This window comes from Leuciscus leuciscus (assembly GCF_965113295.1).
Source record: "Leuciscus leuciscus genome assembly, chromosome: 12".
Lineage (NCBI taxonomy): Eukaryota > Metazoa > Chordata > Actinopteri > Cypriniformes > Leuciscidae > Leuciscus > Leuciscus leuciscus.
Window position 1 is genome coordinate 7,682,412 of NC_138736.1, and position 21,460 is coordinate 7,703,871.

Below are 21,460 nucleotides of genomic sequence, written 5' to 3' on the forward strand. Positions count from 1 at the left end.
CGTCACCTACCGGCCACCTCCATTTCTCAGTCCCCTCCTAAGCTACAGGCGACTAGAAATATCTATGTTGCAGTAAACGAGCCTGTTTTCATACACGCACGTCTGCAAACTAACGATGTCACAGCACATGATGACATCTTCCCGCTCTCTCTCCCTTTGTCCGAGCCGCGCAACCGCGCCGTTCTCAAGGGATATCAGAGCGGACGTCACGAGCACCGGCGAAAAGAGGAAGTCCCACCCAGGTCGGACTAAACTCCGTTCCTGACATATTTCTCAGTCCCCTCTAAAGTTCAGGCGGCTGGAAATACTAATACTGCAGTAAACGAGCCTGTTTAATACACGCGCGCCTGCAAACAAACGCCGAAACGAAACACGACGCTCTGTCATATGCTCGCGCTAACTAAGAGCTTATGTGTGCCCCTGTGGCTCAGTGGCAGAACACTAGGCTCCCGCGCGGGGGACCCGAGTTCGAATCCGACTCTGGCGGCAGATAAATATATTTTTTTCTGCTGGCTTCTCCGAGCTCGCGGCAGCTTTCTTACATACAGAAAGTGAACCCGCATCTCGCACCCTCCCGCTCACAGGATGGTGCTTGAGTATTTATGAGCGTCTAAACATATGAGCCATCAAAGCATTCGCTCTATCAGTTTCCTATAACGCCAATGGTGTTATAAGTGTAGAATATGTGCCCACTCCCACGTGCTCACTGCTACACACAAACACGGTCTCCCCGGTAACGCTCACAGAGCGCACTCTCATAGCGGGCATGCGCCGCTCGAGTGCTAAGCGTAGAGAATGTGCCCACAATTCTGTGCCCACACCTACCCACTGCCCGCTCTGTTACACAGTTACCCCGGGTTGCAGATCCTCCAAAGCTCACAAACATTCCGGCTCTGGCCGAAGGTGTCATAAGTGTAGAAATTGTGCTCACCACTACACACAAACACTATCCCCATGGTAACACGCTCAGAGCGCACTCTCATAAAGCGGACACACGCTCGAGTACCAAGTGTAGTAAATGTGCCCACAACCCTGTGCTCACAACTACCCGCTGCTTGCTCTGCCACTCAGTTACCTCGGGTTACAAAGCTCCCAAACACTGGCCGTGTTATAAGTGTAAACTCTGCGCCCGCTCACGAGCACGCGCACCCACTTTCAGACATGACAACCCCCACGCCGCTCTCGCGCCAGGGGTGTTTAGCAGCAAAACGCGCTCCATCCGTAGCGATCGAGCCATCATATGCTTTACAGCCAGTCAGCACTGTTTTCCAGCCCCCGTGTTCGAGCACTGGCGGCGCGTCGCCGCCCCATCCTCTCTGATACAGGTTCCCCATCCCGCTCAGCGCGGCGATCTGAACCCAGAGACCATTCGACCCCTAGCTATGCGTGCAAAAGCATGGGAAGCTATTCAGGGCGCGTCAGAATGGGTGCTGAATACTATATAACACGGCTATTCGCTTCAATTCGCTCGTCGCCCCCCGCGCTTTCTAGCGCAGACGGAGACAAAAGTGACTTTAGAAGCAGCGCACCTGCTTCAAGCACAAATAGCGAAGCTGCTGCGCAAAGGGGCTATAGAACAGGTTTATCCTTCTCTGAGCGAGTCGGGCTTTACAGCCGTTACTTCCTCGTACCCAGGAAGGACGGAGCGCTGAGACCTATTTTAGATCTGAGACATTGAACAAAGCTCTCATGAGACGGCCGTTCAAAATGATCACAACCAGACAAATCCTCGCGCAAATTCGCCCGGGAGACTGGTTCATCTCTCTCGATCTAAAGGACGCATATTTTCAGATTCAGATAATACCCCGTCACAGGCCATTCTTGAGATTCGCCTTTGACGGTCGGGTATATCAGTACACCGTCCTGCCGTTCGGTCTATCTTTAGCACCCCGTACATTTACGAAGTGCATGGACGCGGCTCTCTCTCCCCTGAGGAGACAAGGAATGCGGATACTGAATTATCTGGACGACTGGCTAGTCCTCGCGCAGTCAGAGGCAGAGCTTTTGTCTCACAGAACAGCGCTTCTCAGCCATCTGGAATGCTTGGGTCTCTCGGTCAACTGGACCAAGAGCTCATTACTGCCCCGCCAGTCGACTTCCTTTCTCGGAATAGAACTGGACTCGGTGGCTATGACGGCCAGATTGTCAGAGCAGCGCGCGCGCCGCATTCGACATCTCGCCGCGTCTTTCCAGACAGGCAGTCAGGTTCCGCTGAGGACATTCCAGCGAGTCCTGGGGCATATGGCCTCAGCTGCAGCAGTGCTCCAGCTGGGCTTACTGCGCATGCGCCCGCTTCAACGCTGGCTGAAAGCGCGAGTGCCTCACCGAGCCTGGACGGCCGGCCGCTTACGAGTCAGAGTGGATCATGGCTGTGTTTCAGCCCTGCAGCCCTGGCTAGCAGCCGAATGGTATCGCACGGGAGTGACGATGGGAGTTGTCTCGCACCGGAAAGTTGTCTCGACAGATGCGTCCAACCTAGGTTGGGGAGCGCTATTAGAGGGCAGACCGGTCTATGGCCCTTGGTCAGACCAGGAGAGTCACCTTCATATAAACTGTCTAGAGATGCTGGCGGTCGAGAAAGCGCTCAAGCACTTCCTCCCATACCTACAGGGCCACCATGTACTAGTCCGCACGGACAACATGTCAGTGGTAGCCTATGTGAACCGTCAGGGCGGTGTCAGATCCAAAACACTCTGCGCCCTGGCGGAACGCCTCCTTGTGTGGGCTCAGCACTCACTGCGCTCGCTGAGAGCCGCGCATGTGCCGGGTCTCCTGAACGAGGGTCCAGACAGACTGTCCAGGGACAATGTTCCCCTGGGGGAGTGGTCTTTGCATCCCCAAACAGTCCAGTCACTGTGGCGCCGTTTCGGCAGAGCGGAAGTCGACCTCTTTGCGTCAAAAGACAACGCGCACTGCCCACGGTTCTTTTCCAAGAGCGAGGACGCGCTGGCCCAAACCTGGCCCAGCGGCCCGCTTTACGCTTTTCCCCCTGTCTCTCTGCTGCCACAAGTCATCGGGAGAATCAGGGAAGCGCGCCACACGGTGCTCCTCATAGCCCCGTATTGGGAGAATCAAACGTGGCTCCCAGATCTAATACGGCTGGCGGACACACCCCCCTGGCCGATACCGGTGAGAAGAGACCTTCTCTCTCAAGCCCGCGGCTCGATCTGGCATCCTCATCCAGAGCGCTGTCTCTGCATGTATGGATAGTCAACGGATACCCGTTGACTTGCCAATAGGGGTTGTGAACACGATCACACAGTCTAGAGCTCCCTCTACGAGACGGCTCTACACATCTAAATGGTCTGTGTTTAATAAATGGTGCACCGCCCAAGGGCTGGATCCACAAACATGTGAGGTGTCGCGTGTGCTTTGTTTCCTCCAAGAGCTGTTGGACATGGGCAGGTCCCCCTCCACGCTCAAAGTATATGTTGCGGCCGTATCAGCTTTTTCCGACTCGGCGCTGGGCCGCGCATTAGGGAGGAATTAGTTCATTATCCGCTTCCTTAGAGGAGCTAGGAGGATGAACCCCCCGCGACCCCCCTCGGTTCCTATTTGGGATCTTTCCCTGGTCTTAGAGGCCATGAAAGCGCATCCCTTTGAACCCATGGAAACTGTGGATATGAAATACCTCACGCTCAAAACCGTTTTTCTGATAGCCCTGTCTTCAGTCAAACGTGTGGGTGACCTGCATGCGTTATCAGTTAACGCGGCATGTCTCGAGTTCGGACCTAATGACTCTAAAGTCATTCTCAAACCGAGACACGGTTATGTCCCCAAAGTGTTGGGCACACCCTTCAGAGCACAGGTCATTTCTCTCTCAGCTTTGCCGGCTACCGGCAGCGAAGTTGACAGTAATCTCCTTTGCCCTGTCAGAGCGCTGAGAAATTACATTACGCGCTCCGCCGCCATGAGGCGCTCGGAGCAGCTTTTCGTTTCGTTTGGTGGGCGCACCAAGGGTCTCGCCGCCTCGAAACACACTCTGTCCAGATGGATAGTGGACGCTATTGCAGCTGCTTATGCGTCTAAAGACCTGCAATGCCCTTTGGGCATCAGAGCCCACTCTACTAGAGGCATGGGCTTGGACTAGCGGAATTTCTATTCATGACATTTGTACGGCGGCGGGCTGGGCCTCCCCGTCTACATTTGTTAGATTTTACAATCTAGAAGTTCCCGCCCTGCAGGCTAAACTTTTATCAGTCTAAATCTCGCGTAGGCCGGCCCACTTCTGTGCGTGGGCTACTGCTGTTTGATTTAGCCCTCCTGGTTGAGCTGTACAATATAAGGGTTGGTTAGTCAGACCGGCCGCGCCGTTCTGTTCCCCCTACTATGTGCTTATGTACTTGCGCTAGCCATATCATTGGCCGCCTGGCTCACACTCTCGTGTTCCCCGGGCTTCCCTGGGACTCATTCAGTGGATGCCGGGCGCGCACGGCGTTGACAAGGGAGTTCCCGTAGCGTAAGCTAAACTTACGCAATACGAGAGAACCTCTCGTAAGAGAACGTACTCGGTTACCTAACGTAACCTCTGTTCTCTCTAGAGAGGGAACGAGTATTGCGTAACCCGCCGTGCTCGCGCCACGAGCTCACTCGCTTCTGCGACAAAAACCAGTGAAAGCAGCCTCTCAGCCCATATTTATACCCTCTGCCACGCCCCGCCTCGGGCCGTGACGCGTAGGCGCGCTGCTCGCGCTCATTGGGCGTGACGTCACGCCAAGGGCTCAGTGATAGGCTGCTGCAGTTGCCGCAGAGCAGCCTATGAGCACGCTAGATTGCCTGCTCTAGGTCTGCTTGCTGCCGCACTGCGTTGACAAGATATAAAAATTAAGGATAATTTTTTGCTTCATATCTCGAGAAAAGATGACTTTACCCGTAGCGTAAGCTAAACTTACGCAATACTCGTTCCCTCTCTAGAGAGAACAGAGGTTACGTTAGGTAACCGAGTACGTTTGGTACATTGATATAATAATAGAGGTTATATTCAACTGCTTATATTTTCAGATATAATAATTGCACTCAAATAGAAACAGAATTTTTTGTAGGCTATAAAATGCAGTTGCACATAAGGTAGTTTTCATAAACACTTGTCTTCATGACAAATTTATTGAAATATACATACATAATTAACAGTAAATAAGCTCCTCTCTAGTGTTTGTATAGCTAACTAACAAACTATAGGCCTAAGCATTTGGTAACTTTCCTGAGGTAAATGCAATGTTGTTTTATTGACGTCTTTCCACTGATTGAGTGATTACACGTGACCTGATACATTTCGGTAAGTTGTACTGCTTCTTTAAGCATTCCTTTTAATGTTCATGCATGTTTTTTCATGCTATAACTTGTATTAAAGTGGAAGAAAAGACTCGCGCTCCAAGGTGCAGCTTGAACGGAGGCGCTACAGTGATGTCACGTCAAGCTTAAGAGCGCCAAAACGCAATTTATTGCTTGAATTTTTGTGATAAAATGGACATACTTTGAAAGCTGAGACTTTGTTTCTTATCAGAAGTAACAAAGCACACAGCTCTTAGTTAATATTGGACAGAATATGCACTACAAAGAGCCTGCTTTAACGTCGCTATTTTTTTTAAACTGTTGATGTGCTGTCCCGTTAACATAAGACCAGTCTTGGATAAGGAGGATGCTAATTATGTTGTTATCTTTAAAAAAAGAACGAAAAATTATAGTCTTAAGCCTGACCAAGTTGCATTCAATTAATCCCATCCAATTATTGTAAAACACTATAGATATATGCAAAATGCCATAAAGATAATAATCTTAATACTGCCTACACTCTGACACAGCATCTCACCAGGAGTTTTCCTCATCCCTGTCCTTTCATTTATATTTCACTGCAGTCACTACAGATCGTGATTCAATTTAGATATGTATCAAACTATGGCTTCAATGAATTTTAATTAAGAGGCATCAAAAGCATGCGACGGCTTGGCTCTGGGGGTTGTTATGATTGAGACTGTGGCCCTAACTAGAGCTCCTACATGACATATAAGCACGGTCTCATTTGTCTTAATCAGTCAGATGAAGAAATCAGAGGCCTGGATGGTTCACAGATCACAGCGTTGGTGTCAAAGGCTGTTGAATTAAAAACCAGAGGCCAATAATGATGTTTAACAACATATTTTAATTTGGCACTTTCTTTTTGTTATATATATTTTTTTTTTTTACCATGCCTTCATAATTATTATTTTTAAATACCTTAACAGACTGGCATTAAAGCCAATACATAATTTGAGATCATGTGCCCATGAAAAAAAAAACAGAAAGAGCAGCATTATGCTACATTTTCCCAGAGCACAAATCAAGAGCATAATCAAGTAACTAATAATTTTGGTTGACTGACATTTGCCACGGAATGAGGTCTGATTTTTGCTTTTCTTGTTCCTGACCTTGCCATTCCATACATTTGATCTGAGGTAGGACGCTGCATTAATGCGGTCATCAGAATCAGCTAAGCCTCTTTGGGGATTTCAGCCATCTGTGAAGTCAATGAGTAGCTCTAATGTACTGATCTGCCTGGGACACTGTGCATCTCTCTCCCATCTTCCTGCGCTAATCCCATATACCAACAAATACAGGCAGATATGACATGTCCCCATTCTGACTCTAGAAGGGGAACCTAGGGTGAGCATGACAGCATTTTTTGCTTCTTAAAGCCCTAAAGGAGGTGTTGAAGGACATGTTGCTTTGCTGAATTTACTCGGAAAGTCTAAAGTTGCTTGTAGTGATATTCAAATTTCACTTGACAATACCTCTTCAATTAAAGCAGATTAAAAGTTTCACCATGTGAGACAGAATGAGGACATGCATTGGAGATCTGTGAAATTTCTCAATCAAACGGAACTTCAATAAAACATTCTCAATGACAGGCTGAGCAAACATAATGGAAACCACTTGCCGCAAAAAGACCATATTATAGGTTGCATCAAATAACTTGTATTGTCTAAAATTGATAGGAAAATGATGAGGGACATTTCTGAAGGAAAATGACTATTAAATCTTTGGTTTATGATGATGCAATTACATTCCGGGCAGGCAGTTAGTACTAGGGTGATGGAATGACGGGAAGGCAATGGGCTTGGGTCATCATGTGCTCCATAAATGAGATTTCTCTCTCTAGTTAGCCTATTACTGACTGAATCTCAGAAACTTCCTCGAGGGAAACTCCACTGCAAAAACGTTTTAAAATTCCATTTATCATACTCCACAAACCCCAACAGAGAGGGAAATAATAACATAGGTAGTCAGTCACGGCCTAATGGTTAGAGAGTAAGACTGGTAACCTGAAGGTTGTGGGTTCGATTCTCAATACTTGCAGAAAATGACTGAGGTGCCCTTGAGCAAGGCACCTAACCCCCAAATCGCTCCCCGGCACCACAGCAAAAATGACTGCCCACTGCTCCGGGTGTGTGTATTCACTACTCACTATTCCTAATGTGTGTGCACTAACTTGGATGGGTTAAATGCAGAGGACAAATTTCGAGTATGAGTTACCATACTCGGCCTTCACATGTCAATTTCACTTAGATTAAATGACCGTTACAATTCAGATTGCTGGCATGCAGTGTATTCGCTGGAGTCTATGACTTAACATAAAAGCTAGGAATAGAAACATGCCACAGGTTAATATTAATAGCCCCTGGGATCTATTACTACATTCTTTTCTGTGAAGCACCTTGTTAACTTTGCTAAAGCTGGAATACAGAGGATATCAACAGATATCAACAAACAACTCGAGAGCATGTGTTAAAAATTAAGTATACATGTGCGGTGGTCTCTTGTTTTTTTAATGAAGTCTGTTTGTACTTTTGCCGTGTGTGTATGTGTGCGTGTGTGTAAAAAGCATATTGTATGAAATGGAGTATGTGTTGGTGAATGCAGGCTTGACATATCCCTGTGGCCTAAAACAAGACATTAGTGTTGCCTCTGTGCTCTCTTCTACTTTCTCACACATGCACAGGGACAGAAGACTGACCAGCTTTAACACGATGAGGAGAGAAGAGCAGAAACACTGGAGGTGGGAAAGAGGCAGTGTTGACATAATATCACCAAGTTGATAAGGTCAGTGAATCTGTACTTATGCTCTCCCTTAAAAAAACAACAACTATGAAATGAAAAAAAAAAATGAAATAAAAAGATCACAGTTCTCTTCCCTGTGTTGATATATTTCTGTTAGGTCTAGGTAAAAATATAGATTTTCTGATTAATCTCAACCTTCATTTTAATGATCCCACAGCACTCCATTTAATAATGTACAGAATGGGAAAAAAAACTGTAATAATATTTCACAATATTACTGTTTTTACTGTTTTTATCATCAAAAAAATGTAGCCTATGTTTTTTTTTAACATTAACAAATATGAATAACCCCAAACTTCTGAACAGCAGTGTATACATTTTTACAGGATTAGCTAAGAGAATTTATTTTATACAAAAGCAAAACTGACACTGTAGCTAAACTATATCCAAATTAACTGAAATTAAGTTAAATCTAAATGCATCAAAAGCTTGTGAATCGGAACAGAATTAAAACATCTGTATTGGTACCCAGCCTTAGATACTGTTTACATCTAACTGCCATTTAATTAAAAAACAATTGATAAAATGTTGATTGCAATAGCTTCTACTACGCTGCAAAAGTAAATTAGCAAACCTAAGCTAATTCCCTGCACAGAATGAAGCCTCAAAAAGAATAACAACTTCATAACCAAACCAAACCGTGCATGAAGACACGAGGCGAAGAAGAAGAAGAAGAGGCTGACCTGAACTCTGCTGTGCTTCCGCTTCGGTGCACACACGTCACCTCCCGGGTCTGATAGCCCACCTGCAGGTCCCAGAACTTCAACCCCTGGCGGTTCTGACGATTCCTTGTCCTCTTATTTTTGATGAGCTCTCGGGTCTCAGGGTCCCTCATCTTCCCCTTCGCCCTCACCCTGTCCCTCACACGTTCTCCTTTGTTTTCCTTCACCTCCTTTTTCTCTTTGTTCTTGCGTCGCTTGCCCTGGCGCTCCTGCCTGGCTTGCCGGTCCCGTTTGGCTTTCCGTTCTCGTTTCGGCTCCCTGGCTTCTTGTGTTTCCCGTGCCTGTCGTATAGGTGAGATGATACATTGGCCCCAAGGTCCCACCCTCAGGCTGTGCAGGCTTTCATTGCCCTCACATTGGCCTGGCTGGCAGGTGTGGAACTCTGTGAGGTTGGGGCAAGCCGAACCGCCAAAAAGGGGCGGGGCTAGAACCAAACGCAAACGGTTCTGCAAGCCCATCCCACAACTCTTGGAGCAGGACGTCCATGGGGAGAACTCGGACACCACACAGTCGCGTGGGCACGGGATAAGGCAGGCCTGCTCTAACCGTGGCTTGGGCTCAAAGTACTCGCAGATGGCATCTTCCGCGGACACACCATCCGATTTGTGCACGCAGCCCACTTCCCGCGTCTGGATGCCCTCTTCGCCCCGAGTGCATACCGCTGGCCTTGGCACGCCTGCACTACGCATAGACACCGGCACACACTGGTTCCAGGCCCCTAGCTGCCAGTCGTACAGCTCTTTGTGCCAATCGCAAACCCGGAAGCAGCTCTGTTGGTTGCTGGGCCGGTCTGACTGCTGGCAGTTGGTGTGTAACGTGGTCCAGCCCTCGGAGTGGGCACACCATACTGCTCGGCTTTGACTTCCTCCTGGACCACATTCGTTCCCCATGCACCTACCCCATGGCCCTAAAAGAGATGAAGATGAAAGAGACAACTTTACAATTTAGCAAAACAATAGAGTCAGTAGTCTTGAACAGATGTCTTGATTTGCACTCATGTTCAATATCCTGATCGCATCCTCTTACACTTCCTTTGCAAGTCATAATTAATGTCTGCAGACTACATGCACTTAAGACATTAAATAGAGCTAAAAACAGGACATGAGCAGGAGGAGTCAAATACCCATTGCCTGAATCAATATTCCGGTATTCCCAGGGACTATAATTCAAAACACTCTAGGGAAGTGCAGTAGTGAAGACAAGCTGATTTTACTGATGGATTTCACAGCATGCCAGAAACATCTTTGTGGTCACAGGGAGAAGAAAGAAAGAGGCAGTTAACATTGTTCTAAAAATAAATATTTTTCATGAAATATTAAAATGTGGATATTGATAAGAATATTTATAAAAGAAAATAAATACATTAATAAAAATAAAAAGTGCACAAATTTTACCTTTATAAGTACCTTAGCTTGTAACAGGGACAGTATTCTTAAAGGGACAACTTTGGATATTATCTACCCATAAAATGTGCATATTAGTACCGTAGAGTAGTAATGAGTACCCACATTTAAGTAAGCAATATAAGTAAGCATTGCTATTTTTTCAATAAAATACATTTTTAATTTGAAAACTTGTGACATCTGACAACTAATCCCATCTGCCACTGTTAGTGCTGGTATTTTGTTGGACAGTGGAGAGATACATAGAATAGTAACTGACTATTAAAATATTAAAGTAACAGCCTCAAACTCCTCATCTCCTCGACATCTTCCAATTTTTCAGTTAATAGAACAATGGAAACATAAGTACACAGTCTGAAGCAGTAAATAAAAGTGAGTTGACAGATGAACTGAAATTCAGTCTGACAATTTGTTGAGGTCACAGATATGAAGGAAAAAAAAAAATATATATATACCAAGTGATGAAATGTTATATTGCATCTCTATTTTCATATTTTTAACTTTTGTAACCGTCCCCTAAGGTCATTTCATTTGATGATCTCACAAATAATATTTTTTAAAAAGCTCTCTGACTACATGATTTCATTGTATGTTCTGGTATCTTTCTTAGAAAGTGCCTGGGTGGGCACTTTATAAGACAGGGTAAAGGGGTGATTTATTTCAGGGAAATGAAGGCCATTTGAAGCCCTGCTTTATGACTCCACTTGATAAAGACGAGATAGTACGATGTAAATGTCAACGGAAGAAGCAGTGTGCTGAATTAGCCTACAGCTGCAACCACAAGGACCAGGTCAATACAGATCGATACCGACCACAAGAAACCACTTCGGATACAATAGACAGAGCCACCACAAACTGAATGACCTCAAATGCCAGAAAAAAGATATTTATACACCGCATGTACTCGCATGTGCTCTTTTTTCCCACCCGTTTCAAATACAAGCTGCTGATTTAATTAAAAAAAACTAGCGGTGAGTAATTTCAGACTTATTCCACATGCAGTTTGTCACATGGTTAGCCACTGTAAACTCCAATTTTCTGGGGAAATCAAGAGCAATTTGATTTTGAAAGGAAGATTAAAATTCCAAACAAGTGAACAAGTTTGCATTTAACACTCAAAATACAATCCCTGGCTTAAGTTAAACTCAATCTACAGCATCTGAATCATAATGTTGATTACTAATAAACATTTACAATATTTACCTCTCATTTTTCTCAAAGTGTCCCTATTATGCTATTTTAAAGATTCCTAATTTTGATTTGGAGGTCTCCTACAATAGGTTTACATGCATCCAAGGTAGAAAAATACAAACAAAAAACAAAACAAAAATACATTACTATTCTCATAATATACATTGCAGCATAACCCTTTTTTTCTCACAGTCTGAAATGGTTCTCTCCAAGCCCCTTTTTGAGAGCCAACTTTGCTCTGATTGGTCAGATGGCTCAGTCTGTTGTGATTGGTCTACCCCTTACAGCACGTGTCGGAAACGAAGCGCCCATTTCCATATCTGAATTTCAGCTCCGGAGGCTTCCTCGGCAATTGATACAAAGTGATACAAACAGTAACGTTCGTGTTGGTTTTACCGTATCAATCCGAGCATAAAACAAAAAACAAAAACATAAATCTGGGTTACAGTGAGGCACTTACAATGGAAGTGAATGGAGCCAATCAAAAAACTTTAAATAGTCATTGTTTCAATAGTATAGTCACAAGGTGTAAACAATATGCCTGTTAACATATATTATTCATATTTTTGTTATATTTCTTCTTTTGAATCCTCCTTAAATTCACCCCTTTACTTCCATTGTAAGTGCCTAAGTTCCCAACCCATGTTCGTTGCGCACATTTCCACCGCAAAAAAAGGGGGACAGTGGAGAAATGCTGTCGCTGTCTATGGCAGTCTTGCTGAGCAATGTAATAACATTGAACTTGATTTCTCTTTGTATATAAATATATAAAACTGTGTGCGCGAGCGAAATCCATCGTGTGAGAGTCTGAGAGTGAGTGATTCAACGGTTTTAGATTCTATATATCTCCAAAAAGGACAGATGAGAGTCCCGGGAGTTTATGCGAACTGCCGGGTTCGCTAGAATCCCTTCTGGTACTGTGAATAGCCAAACAGAAGTGACACAATGCCTGCAAAAACAATGGGACATGCATTCTTTGATTTTAGACTGGTTATAGTAAGATAAACAACACAGAGCAGCGTTATGTCACTGTTTATTCCTCAAGTCTGTGGAAACACGCGGCCGGTTCATGACAAGCTCCAGTTTGCCTGGCCGAGAACAAGCTCTGGCTCCAGAACGTGAACCGTTCTGGTGGAATAGGGGTAAAGCGTAAACTACATTTTGGATTTTTTAGAGAAAACATTATTTATTACTTGTTTTTTGTGGTAATCAACATCATGCCACAAATGCTGCAGATTGAGAATGTACTGTTGTATTGAACTTGGAGAACTCCATTAACCAGAGCTACTATCTCACAAACAACTGCAAGTGTTTGTTGGGGAGGCATAATGGACCTCCCCAGAGAGAGCAGGCAAGAGCTTCTTCATTCACAACGCCTGAAGCTGCAGGTGCTCAGAATAATTTATGAGCATGTCACAGGGTGATGTGGTCATCTACAGGCCAGGGGACACCAGGGGAACTCACAGCAGAACACCATGCTGGAATGAGCGCCACATCACAGAAGCATGATATAGTCATGCCCGCAAATTCTAGGAGCGACGGAAGATGGCAAATTCATTTCCATCCGTAAAGGTTACCGTGGATGTGGTATATTTAATGAAAAGAGATGGAAAAGGCAGGGATGTGGGAGTGAAAAAAGGAAAAGTAAATGGGTAAAAAGCAGAAAAGATAAAAGAGGGAGATGGAAAGAGGTTTGTGGTAGATAAGACTCCTTTGTTTGTAGGCCACAGCTCCAGCTGTTAGATTTACAGCCGCAGGGCACCAGTAAAAGAGCTCATCAATTTCCCTGTCCGTTCATCCACCTGCCACTCACTGACGTTTATTATCTGCTATCACACACACTATATACGCACATATACCCAAATATTGCTCAACAACTGGCGTTAACAGATGCAAAAAACTTTTTCAGTTAAACGCAACTATACATTTCTGAAAATTCGTAAAGCGGAATAACTAAACAATATCATGCGAGCAAGAGAGTTAATTGAGTTAAGAGAGATAATTTGAGCCATGCTGATATCCAGACAAACAGTGTGATTGCGAGTGTGACTTTGCTTTTCACAACAATTCAATAAAGAAGTAACTTAAAATTTTGCCAGAAATTGCCATTTACTTTTTTTTTCAACTTGCATTTGTTTTTGCTCCGCAAACAAAGATAGATCCGAGATAAGCCAAAGAATGTACATCTCTGAGCAACACACTAGCGGCTTTACTGAATGAATCAGTGTTGGATGAACTGAACGAGTTTGTTTAATGAATGATGCAATGAATCAATCATAAAGACAGGTTTCGTTCCTGAGTGAATTTGGATTTTTGACTGAATCTGTTGAGTGAATGAATCAATAATTCACCCATAAAGACATGTTTCATTCTGAATATGTGTATTTGACTGAATTAATTGAGTGAATGATTTAGTGTTTGACTCATAAAGATGTGTTTCGTTCCTGAATAAATCAGTTTTGGATGATTAATAAATCAAAAGAAGCTTTTTTTCATAGCAATTACATTTATTACAAACATTTTCCCATGTGAGCAAGAAATCCATTATACAATAAATTTAGGTTTTAATTTTTACTCAAACACAGATTCTCAAAGGCATTCATTAGTTCAGTGGAAGCATGCGAAAAGGTTAAGAGACATGTTTCTCACAGATATAATTATGTACAGTAGTCAACTGTTTGAGGATGAGAAGTTGGAGGAGAATACAAGAAAGACTGATGGAGAGAGAGACTGTGTGTATGTAAAACAATTTCTCTTTTGCATCCTCTCCCCATTCCCAATTTGGTACTTCCTGTGGTGCCAGGTGGGCAAGCTAAAGCTGGCATTTACCAGGGAAATGTAAAACAGCATGAAATGTTGCTCCATACCAGCTTGGCTGGAAACAGAGGCTTTGGAAAATGGGAGCATGCTGGGAAGATACTCGGCATTCATACGCTTCAGACACCCACATGATGAAGAACCAGGAAAAGCCCGGGAAAAGGTCACGCATTTCAACCGCTGACTATTGTTTAGATCTGCAAGATTACAAAGCCAAAATGTTATTCCATTAAAATGCATGATATTTGCTGTCAGAGGGGAAAAAAGACATAATTCTCTGCAGTCTCTTATCAGACTCAGTCTAAGTCAGCGGTGAGAATCACTGTCGAATGAGGACAGGCGGTTTTATCTATAACCCACAGAGAAATATTGAAGTTGTGCTGATAACTAATAATATCATGAACGGCTCACACGCTCACCTACACATTCAATATCAAGATATCTGCTACACCCGAGACAACCATAGGAGTCATAAATCTTTTATCCCTTGTTCTTATTCATGTCGAATAACTTTTTTGATCACAGTAGACACACTAATGCTTTTCCAGAGCTTTCTGCAGCTTCTGTTGGCCACAAATCCCTTTAAAAGAGTCTTCTGGATCTGCCTGTTTTCCTTTTGCTGGTTGAATGATAGTTGGGTATAGATCATTTTTATGGTTGTAGAGTGATACAATGTCAGTCACAAGGATGTCACTGATTTTACAATGTTGCTAACAGACACATACTAATGGGATGTTAAAGTAAGGACCAAGGAGCGAAGATGTTTGAAAGGCAATAATCTCATACTCATATTCGTCTCCTTCAAAGATGTACTGAGTCACAAAGTGACCCAGATGAAATTTTGTATTGCTCAGATGTTGCTCTTTTATATCTCAGGAGACTTAATATAATTCTCATTGTTATTGTTATTGCTCGTAGGTATGTTTTTTCCTGGATGTTTCCCATAAAATCCCAGATAAAAGTACACAGATAAGACCATTTTTACATACAGTAAGAGTAAAATATTGGATGTAAAAAAAAATTGTCCTCAGAGTGCCCTCATACATAAGTGTGTTTTGGTGAAATTTGGTGAAAATATCTCATTTCGTTTAAAAGTTATAGACATTTATATATATATTTTTTTTTTTGCCACTTACTATAATTTTTTTTTTACATTTGGCCATTAGCATATTGGCAACGACCTATGTTTTCGATTTTCCTATGGTGGTTTTATCTCGATCAGGCTAACGGTTTCGAAGATATTCTCAAAAGTTGTTTAAACGCTAAATCACAACGTTGCACAAACCATTAAGCGAAACCTAGCATGTTTGGTATCGCTGGACAAGGATTTAGGAATGTAAGAAGATGACTCAAGTGAAAATAAGTAAACCAAATCCAAAGTTATAAGTATGTGAGTATTTGATTTTACCACTACGTGGCACTGGCTCGAAACTTTTCAGGCTTCTTCACGAGATCATGCCGATGACCGATACCGAGTTTCGTAACGCAAAATTCTAAATGGCCGACGCCCAAAATGGCCAATATATGTGACCAGTCACGGAAAGTAGGGACACAAGTCGGTTCTGGGGCATTTTGAGTTATTCACATATTCTGAAAGTGTAGTATTCAAGCTTTCCAACGATGTGTAACACATGTAAATCTGATCATATTTGGAGAAGTTGTGGCCATTTGAAGGTAGGCACTCAAACAAAACTGAAATGGTAGAAATCTGCTTCTAAAGATTGGCAAGTTCTCGCCCTTCTGGGAATGACAATAGGGCTAATTTACATCTCATTTAGATAAGTCATACCCCCTGTAAAGCCCCCCCGTCTCCCCCTCCCCCCTGAATGTACCAATTCTACAAATTCTCTAAATAAAACATCTCCAGTTAACTGGCAGAGCATTCATTTCGTTCGTTTTTTAAATAAGATACTAGCGCTGAAATGTGTTTTTTTTTTTTATCAAGTGATCAAAGTGCTCGTTGCCGCTGCGATCAGTGGCGCAGATAGGCTACAGTGTTTACTCGTGTGGCTCGCGCACACACTGCATTGTCTTCACTCGACGCGCGCTTCAATCCGTTGCGTTGCTGATACTCTCTATTCGTTCTGTTGAAATAACAAAATAATTAAAACGTTTGCGTGTCCCTGCTTGATATACAACCACTGATGAACATAATCGTTTTGATGAGAGAAAAAAAACTATACGAAAAAAAAAAAAAAAGAATCCATACAAGGGCGGATTCAAACTCTCAACCTCTGACACGGCTGGCGAAAGCTCTACCACTGTACCATTCATATACACGTTAATTATATAGGCGGATCTATGTATTGGCACTGACAGCATGTATTAGGCTACATCTCATTAAACGACAAATTAAACCCCATGTAACCTACTATTTAAATCGATTGCTGGACATCGTAATGTTATTGGCGTCCATGTTCATTGAATTTTGAAATCAGATAGAGCCGGCCAGAGCGCTGCATAATAAGTAGCCACGCCGGCTTAAATTCAGTATGGAAATACACACCGACAATGACACGCCCATCCTGCGTTCTAGAATCTCAGAAAAACAAGCCGATTTCAACATCAAAATGTACGCTTTTAAATATACCAATACTGCTATCTCAAACATGGAGAGGCTTCTTCGTGATCTCAACTAACAGATTCTGCAAAAAAACGAAAATCACCAATTTTGAAAAAAAACGCTTCTTTCTCATTTTGCTCGAAAGTTGTGCTGCCGACTTGTGTCCCTGGTTTCCGTGACGGGTCACATATACACTTAAATATATAATGTATTATAAATATAATAATTGTATTGCACCTGACTACATTGTTGCACCATCAAGATATGTGTTTACCGTTTAGATTATGCAGGGGAAAAAGAGAATTGATTTTAGCCATTGACCTCTTGGCAAATCTCAGCACAGAGTGAGACTTTGTTGACACAAAAATCTCAATCATTGCTGTAAAGGTATTTAAGAGATCTCATCTTTGATATTTATTTCCTACAGGGATTTGTGTCTTTCTCAACAGTGTCATTCATAGACTCTTCCTTCTTCAGCCGTAGGAATCCAAACCCGCTGGGTTTGATTAATCATGCAATGTCACTTAGAGGTTAACCACTGAAGCCCTGCTGCTTTATCTATCTGCTTTTATCCATTCACCAATTGAGGAACAATATGCTCAACCAACTCCAAAACGTTCAAATACGGGACACAACAAAAATCCATTGAAAAGGAATATACATTCAATAAATGATGCAAGTTACTAAGTGTTTGTGTATCTGCATTTGTCTTGTTAAAGGACATTCCTCTCAAAATGAGTAAACTGTTCTCAGTCCAAACTGCACTGAGCTCGGTAAAGGCACTTTGGAGGGGAAAAAAGTTCACAGTTAAAAAGCTGAACAAATGATAAATGTAAATCTTGAATTTAAGCTAGATTCCTCCATTGAAAATGAGTGAGAAAAGACAAAACAGTTATTCTGAGACAATTTGTTACGAGTAAGATAAGCATTATTTGTAATTTAAAATGACTTTCATAAAAGCTCTCTGAGCAGTAGGTGCTTTGCTATTAGTATGAAACATTACATACTTCATTTAGGATGTCGTGCAACATTGCATAGAGCCTGTGAAAGCTCATACTGAGAGTACATACTATTGAGAATATGGTCTTTTAAGCATCATCAACTGCACTAATATTTGAGCGAACTATCCTTTAAAACCCGACTTTGAGCTGTGCTGTTGATTCTTTATACCCCCGTTAACTACATCTACTTGTGTACACACTACACACACCCTTATGCTCAGCAAAAAACAACTTTTCACTCTATTCTAAGGGTCAGAAATAATGGTTCAGTTTAAAAAAGCTGAATCATCACTAGAAAATGGGTATGAGCTTCACAATATCAAGAACATGCTCTCATAAATCATTGTAAGGACGTAGAAAAAAATACAATAACGGAATTTCGAGGGGTTGCATGAGTGAATCTGAGCAGTGTATTCAGTCTCTGGAAAATATGCCCACTTCACTCAGAGATGGGATTCCTACCCCCTGCTGAATGTCATCTATAACACACAGACTTCCACACATTTATCATTCACCACTGAGCATGTGTGTGTGTATGTATGTGACAAGGAAGAATTGTGTCCATATAACCTCACACAGAGAGGTGGTATGACCAACCTGCTTGAACTGTCAGTGAAGGGCTATTGGCTATACCTTTCAAAAATGACGAATAGAGGTGTGTAAAACAAAGTCCTATAGGCTTTTGTCAATCAAAAAATTGACGGATAGTTCACCCAAACATTATGTCATCATATACTCTACAATGTCGTTCCAAACCTGTATGATTTTCTTCTGCAGAACACAAAAGTAACCAAACGGTTTTGGTGACTATTGAAAAAACACTGAGCCATTTCTCAAAATATCTTCTTTAAATGTTCCACATTTTTGGGTGAACTATCCCTTTAAAGAAATATAAGATACACATACTAAAGAGATGAAGTAATTGTTGAGTATGAAGTACTATTAACATACTATGGAAGTTTGTTGCGGCCAAATAATAATAATAATAATAATTCAGAAAATGAAATAGTAGGAACTTTTTTTGAGTTTCACAGTTCACTTCTTTCTCTGAATTTTTAGTTCATATCTTGCAATTTGTACTTTATAACTCACAATTGCAAGTTATCTCACACACACAAAATTCAGATAAAGTTTGGAATTGAGAGTTATAAACTCTGAATTGTGAGATATACATTTCGTATTTGTGGGGGGAAAAAAGGCCACAATTGTAAAATAAAAAGTCGCAATTACCTTTTATATATTTTTTATTCCATGGCAGAAACAAGCTTGCATAACATACAGTATAAAGTCAGGTACACAGTATATGTGATATTGTCCATTATTTTAGGTTTGAAATACATTTTTGGTTTTATTTATTGAACGAAAAAGGAAAGTAAGAAGGAAAAAACGAATAATGAGCTGCTTTATTGACGACTTTCCGCAGTTAAAGGGGAACTATGCAGGTTTTTTTCTAGCTTAATTTACAGCTTCGGAGTCATTGGAATGGTTATATGACTTTTTTCGGGTTGAATGGTGGTCTTCTTGCACCCCCCTAATGCCTGTGAGCGGAAAAAAACACCCTTGCAACTTTGGGCCGGCGGGCCAAGTATTGCGTAATATCAGGTCTCGCGATGTAACGAATTGCTTTATGGCACTGCACACATACACTATCTAAACATTTATATGCTATCCTTCTGCGTATCTTACATACCTCAGTGGACATGGCTCTGTGCGTTCGCAGGCTTCTTTGAAAACAAATGCACATGACCAGAGGGAGAAGATGGGAAGGGGGAGAGTCGCCAACGAGTTTTGACGACAGTGTTGTCAAATATATATTCCGAAGCTGTAGGGGGAGCTCTATAGAGAAACCCGCGGGCAAAAACAGCGAAGAAATTGCCAAACCTGCATAGCACTGCTTTAAAAACACTGTTTGGGTGTTTACATGAGATAAAACATTTCACTGTATCTGTATCTTACAGCATATCATCTGATGTTCAGTCATGTTCAGTCAACTGCTTGTACCTCTTGGTCTGATATTTTATAATTTAAAGCTATTAATTTGAAAGTGTGGCTTAAAGCAGCACTCAGTAACTTCGGGACTTCTTCGCTGTATTCCTCGCTTTTTGCTCGCAGGTTTCTCTCTATAGCTCCCCCCACAGCTTCGGAATAGATATTTGACAACACTGTCGTAAAAACTCGTTGTTGATTCTCAGACACCAGAGGCTATAGATCAACGACATCAAAGCAGATGGGACGTTCTTTAAAACGTCTTCTTCATTCGGGTTAGGACAGCGTGAGGGACCGCAATAATGACAGCATTTTAGCAGATTTCTTTTGGCCGTAAAGCAATTGTTTACATCGCGAGACCTGATATCACGCGAGACTTCCTGACGCGGCGGCCGGCGGCCCGCCGGCTCAAAGTTGCAAGTGCGTATTTTCCGCTCACGGGCACCAGGGGGGTGCGAAACGACCACCATTCAACCCGAAATAAGTAATATAACCATTCCAATGACTCCGAAGCTGTTCAGTTAAGGTAAAAAAAAGTTACTTAGTTCACCTTTAAGTGTCTAAATATTTTGTGAGGCCACTTCGAATTAAATGTAAATTACTCCATCAAACACGCACACAAACAGATCCAAACAAACCGTCTCAGAGCAATTCCCCTGCCATATTAGTTACACATTGTTATTTTGCAAACCCTCAGAAGAACTCTGTTTGCTCTCCAGCCATGAGTCAGCCAGAGACAGCCACAAAGAGGCCGGTGAGACACACAACTGACACCAGATCTCGGGGTGGAGGTCTGTGCCCGTCAGCTGTAGGGAACTGGCCACATCCTCCCTTTGTCCCTGAAAGAACAGTGGTATTCTGTATACTGTGAACTCACAATAGAGAAGCACCTAAATCTGGACGGGTGTGACGGCGTGCCTGGTCAGGGCTTCAGCTGCCTACGCACAAAAATACTGCATGGCACAAAGGATCCTTTTTTGGCTCTTCTATCCAAACACACCCACAGACAAACGCTGCAAAACATTTAATGTTTTGGATTCAGTATGTTTTTTCTTGTTTTCTGTATAACAAATCTAGTCCTAAATCAAGATACATTTAGTAAATTTGTATTATTTAAATGATTTGCCCAAAACTATGAAAGCCCGTTTCAGCCTCAGTTTAGTAAAAAATAAAAATAATAATAGTATATATATATATATATATATATATATATATATATATATATATTACACATACAGTACATATACATATATATATACATATACATATATACATATACATATATATATATACACATATACATATACATATATATATATATATATATATATATATATATATATATATATATATATATATATATATATATATATATATATATATATATATATGTGTGTGTGTGTGTGTGTGTGTGTGTGTGCAATTGCAAGTTGCAATATTTTATTTTGTTTTACTGGAGAACAAGACAATAAAAATAAAAAAAATACACATTTTTCTTTGTTCTTTACGTGCTCTCCATTTAAAGTTAAGTCCCAAGCTACACAGTGTTCATTACAAACAGCTGCTGCTCTCTAATTCTAACAGAAGAATAATCAAATCTTGGATGGGTAATTAAGAAGAGGCTTGCTGCAAGACGATTACGAGGCAGTTGGGCTCTTGAGGAGACAACACTTTAGCTGCTCT

At 42.2% G+C, this 21,460-nt stretch overlaps 1 protein-coding gene across 1 annotated transcript in view; it reads right to left on the reverse strand.

Annotated features, from left to right (window-relative positions):
• thsd7aa (thrombospondin, type I, domain containing 7Aa) overlaps positions 1-21,460 on the reverse strand; it is a 129,227-nt gene that overhangs the window by 74,157 nt on the left and 33,610 nt on the right. The window contains exon 2 of the mRNA XM_082187013.1: positions 8,778-9,723. Within this exon, the coding sequence (XP_082043139.1) occupies positions 8,778-9,723 (946 nt within the window). The remainder of the gene's footprint in view (positions 1-8,777; positions 9,724-21,460) is intronic.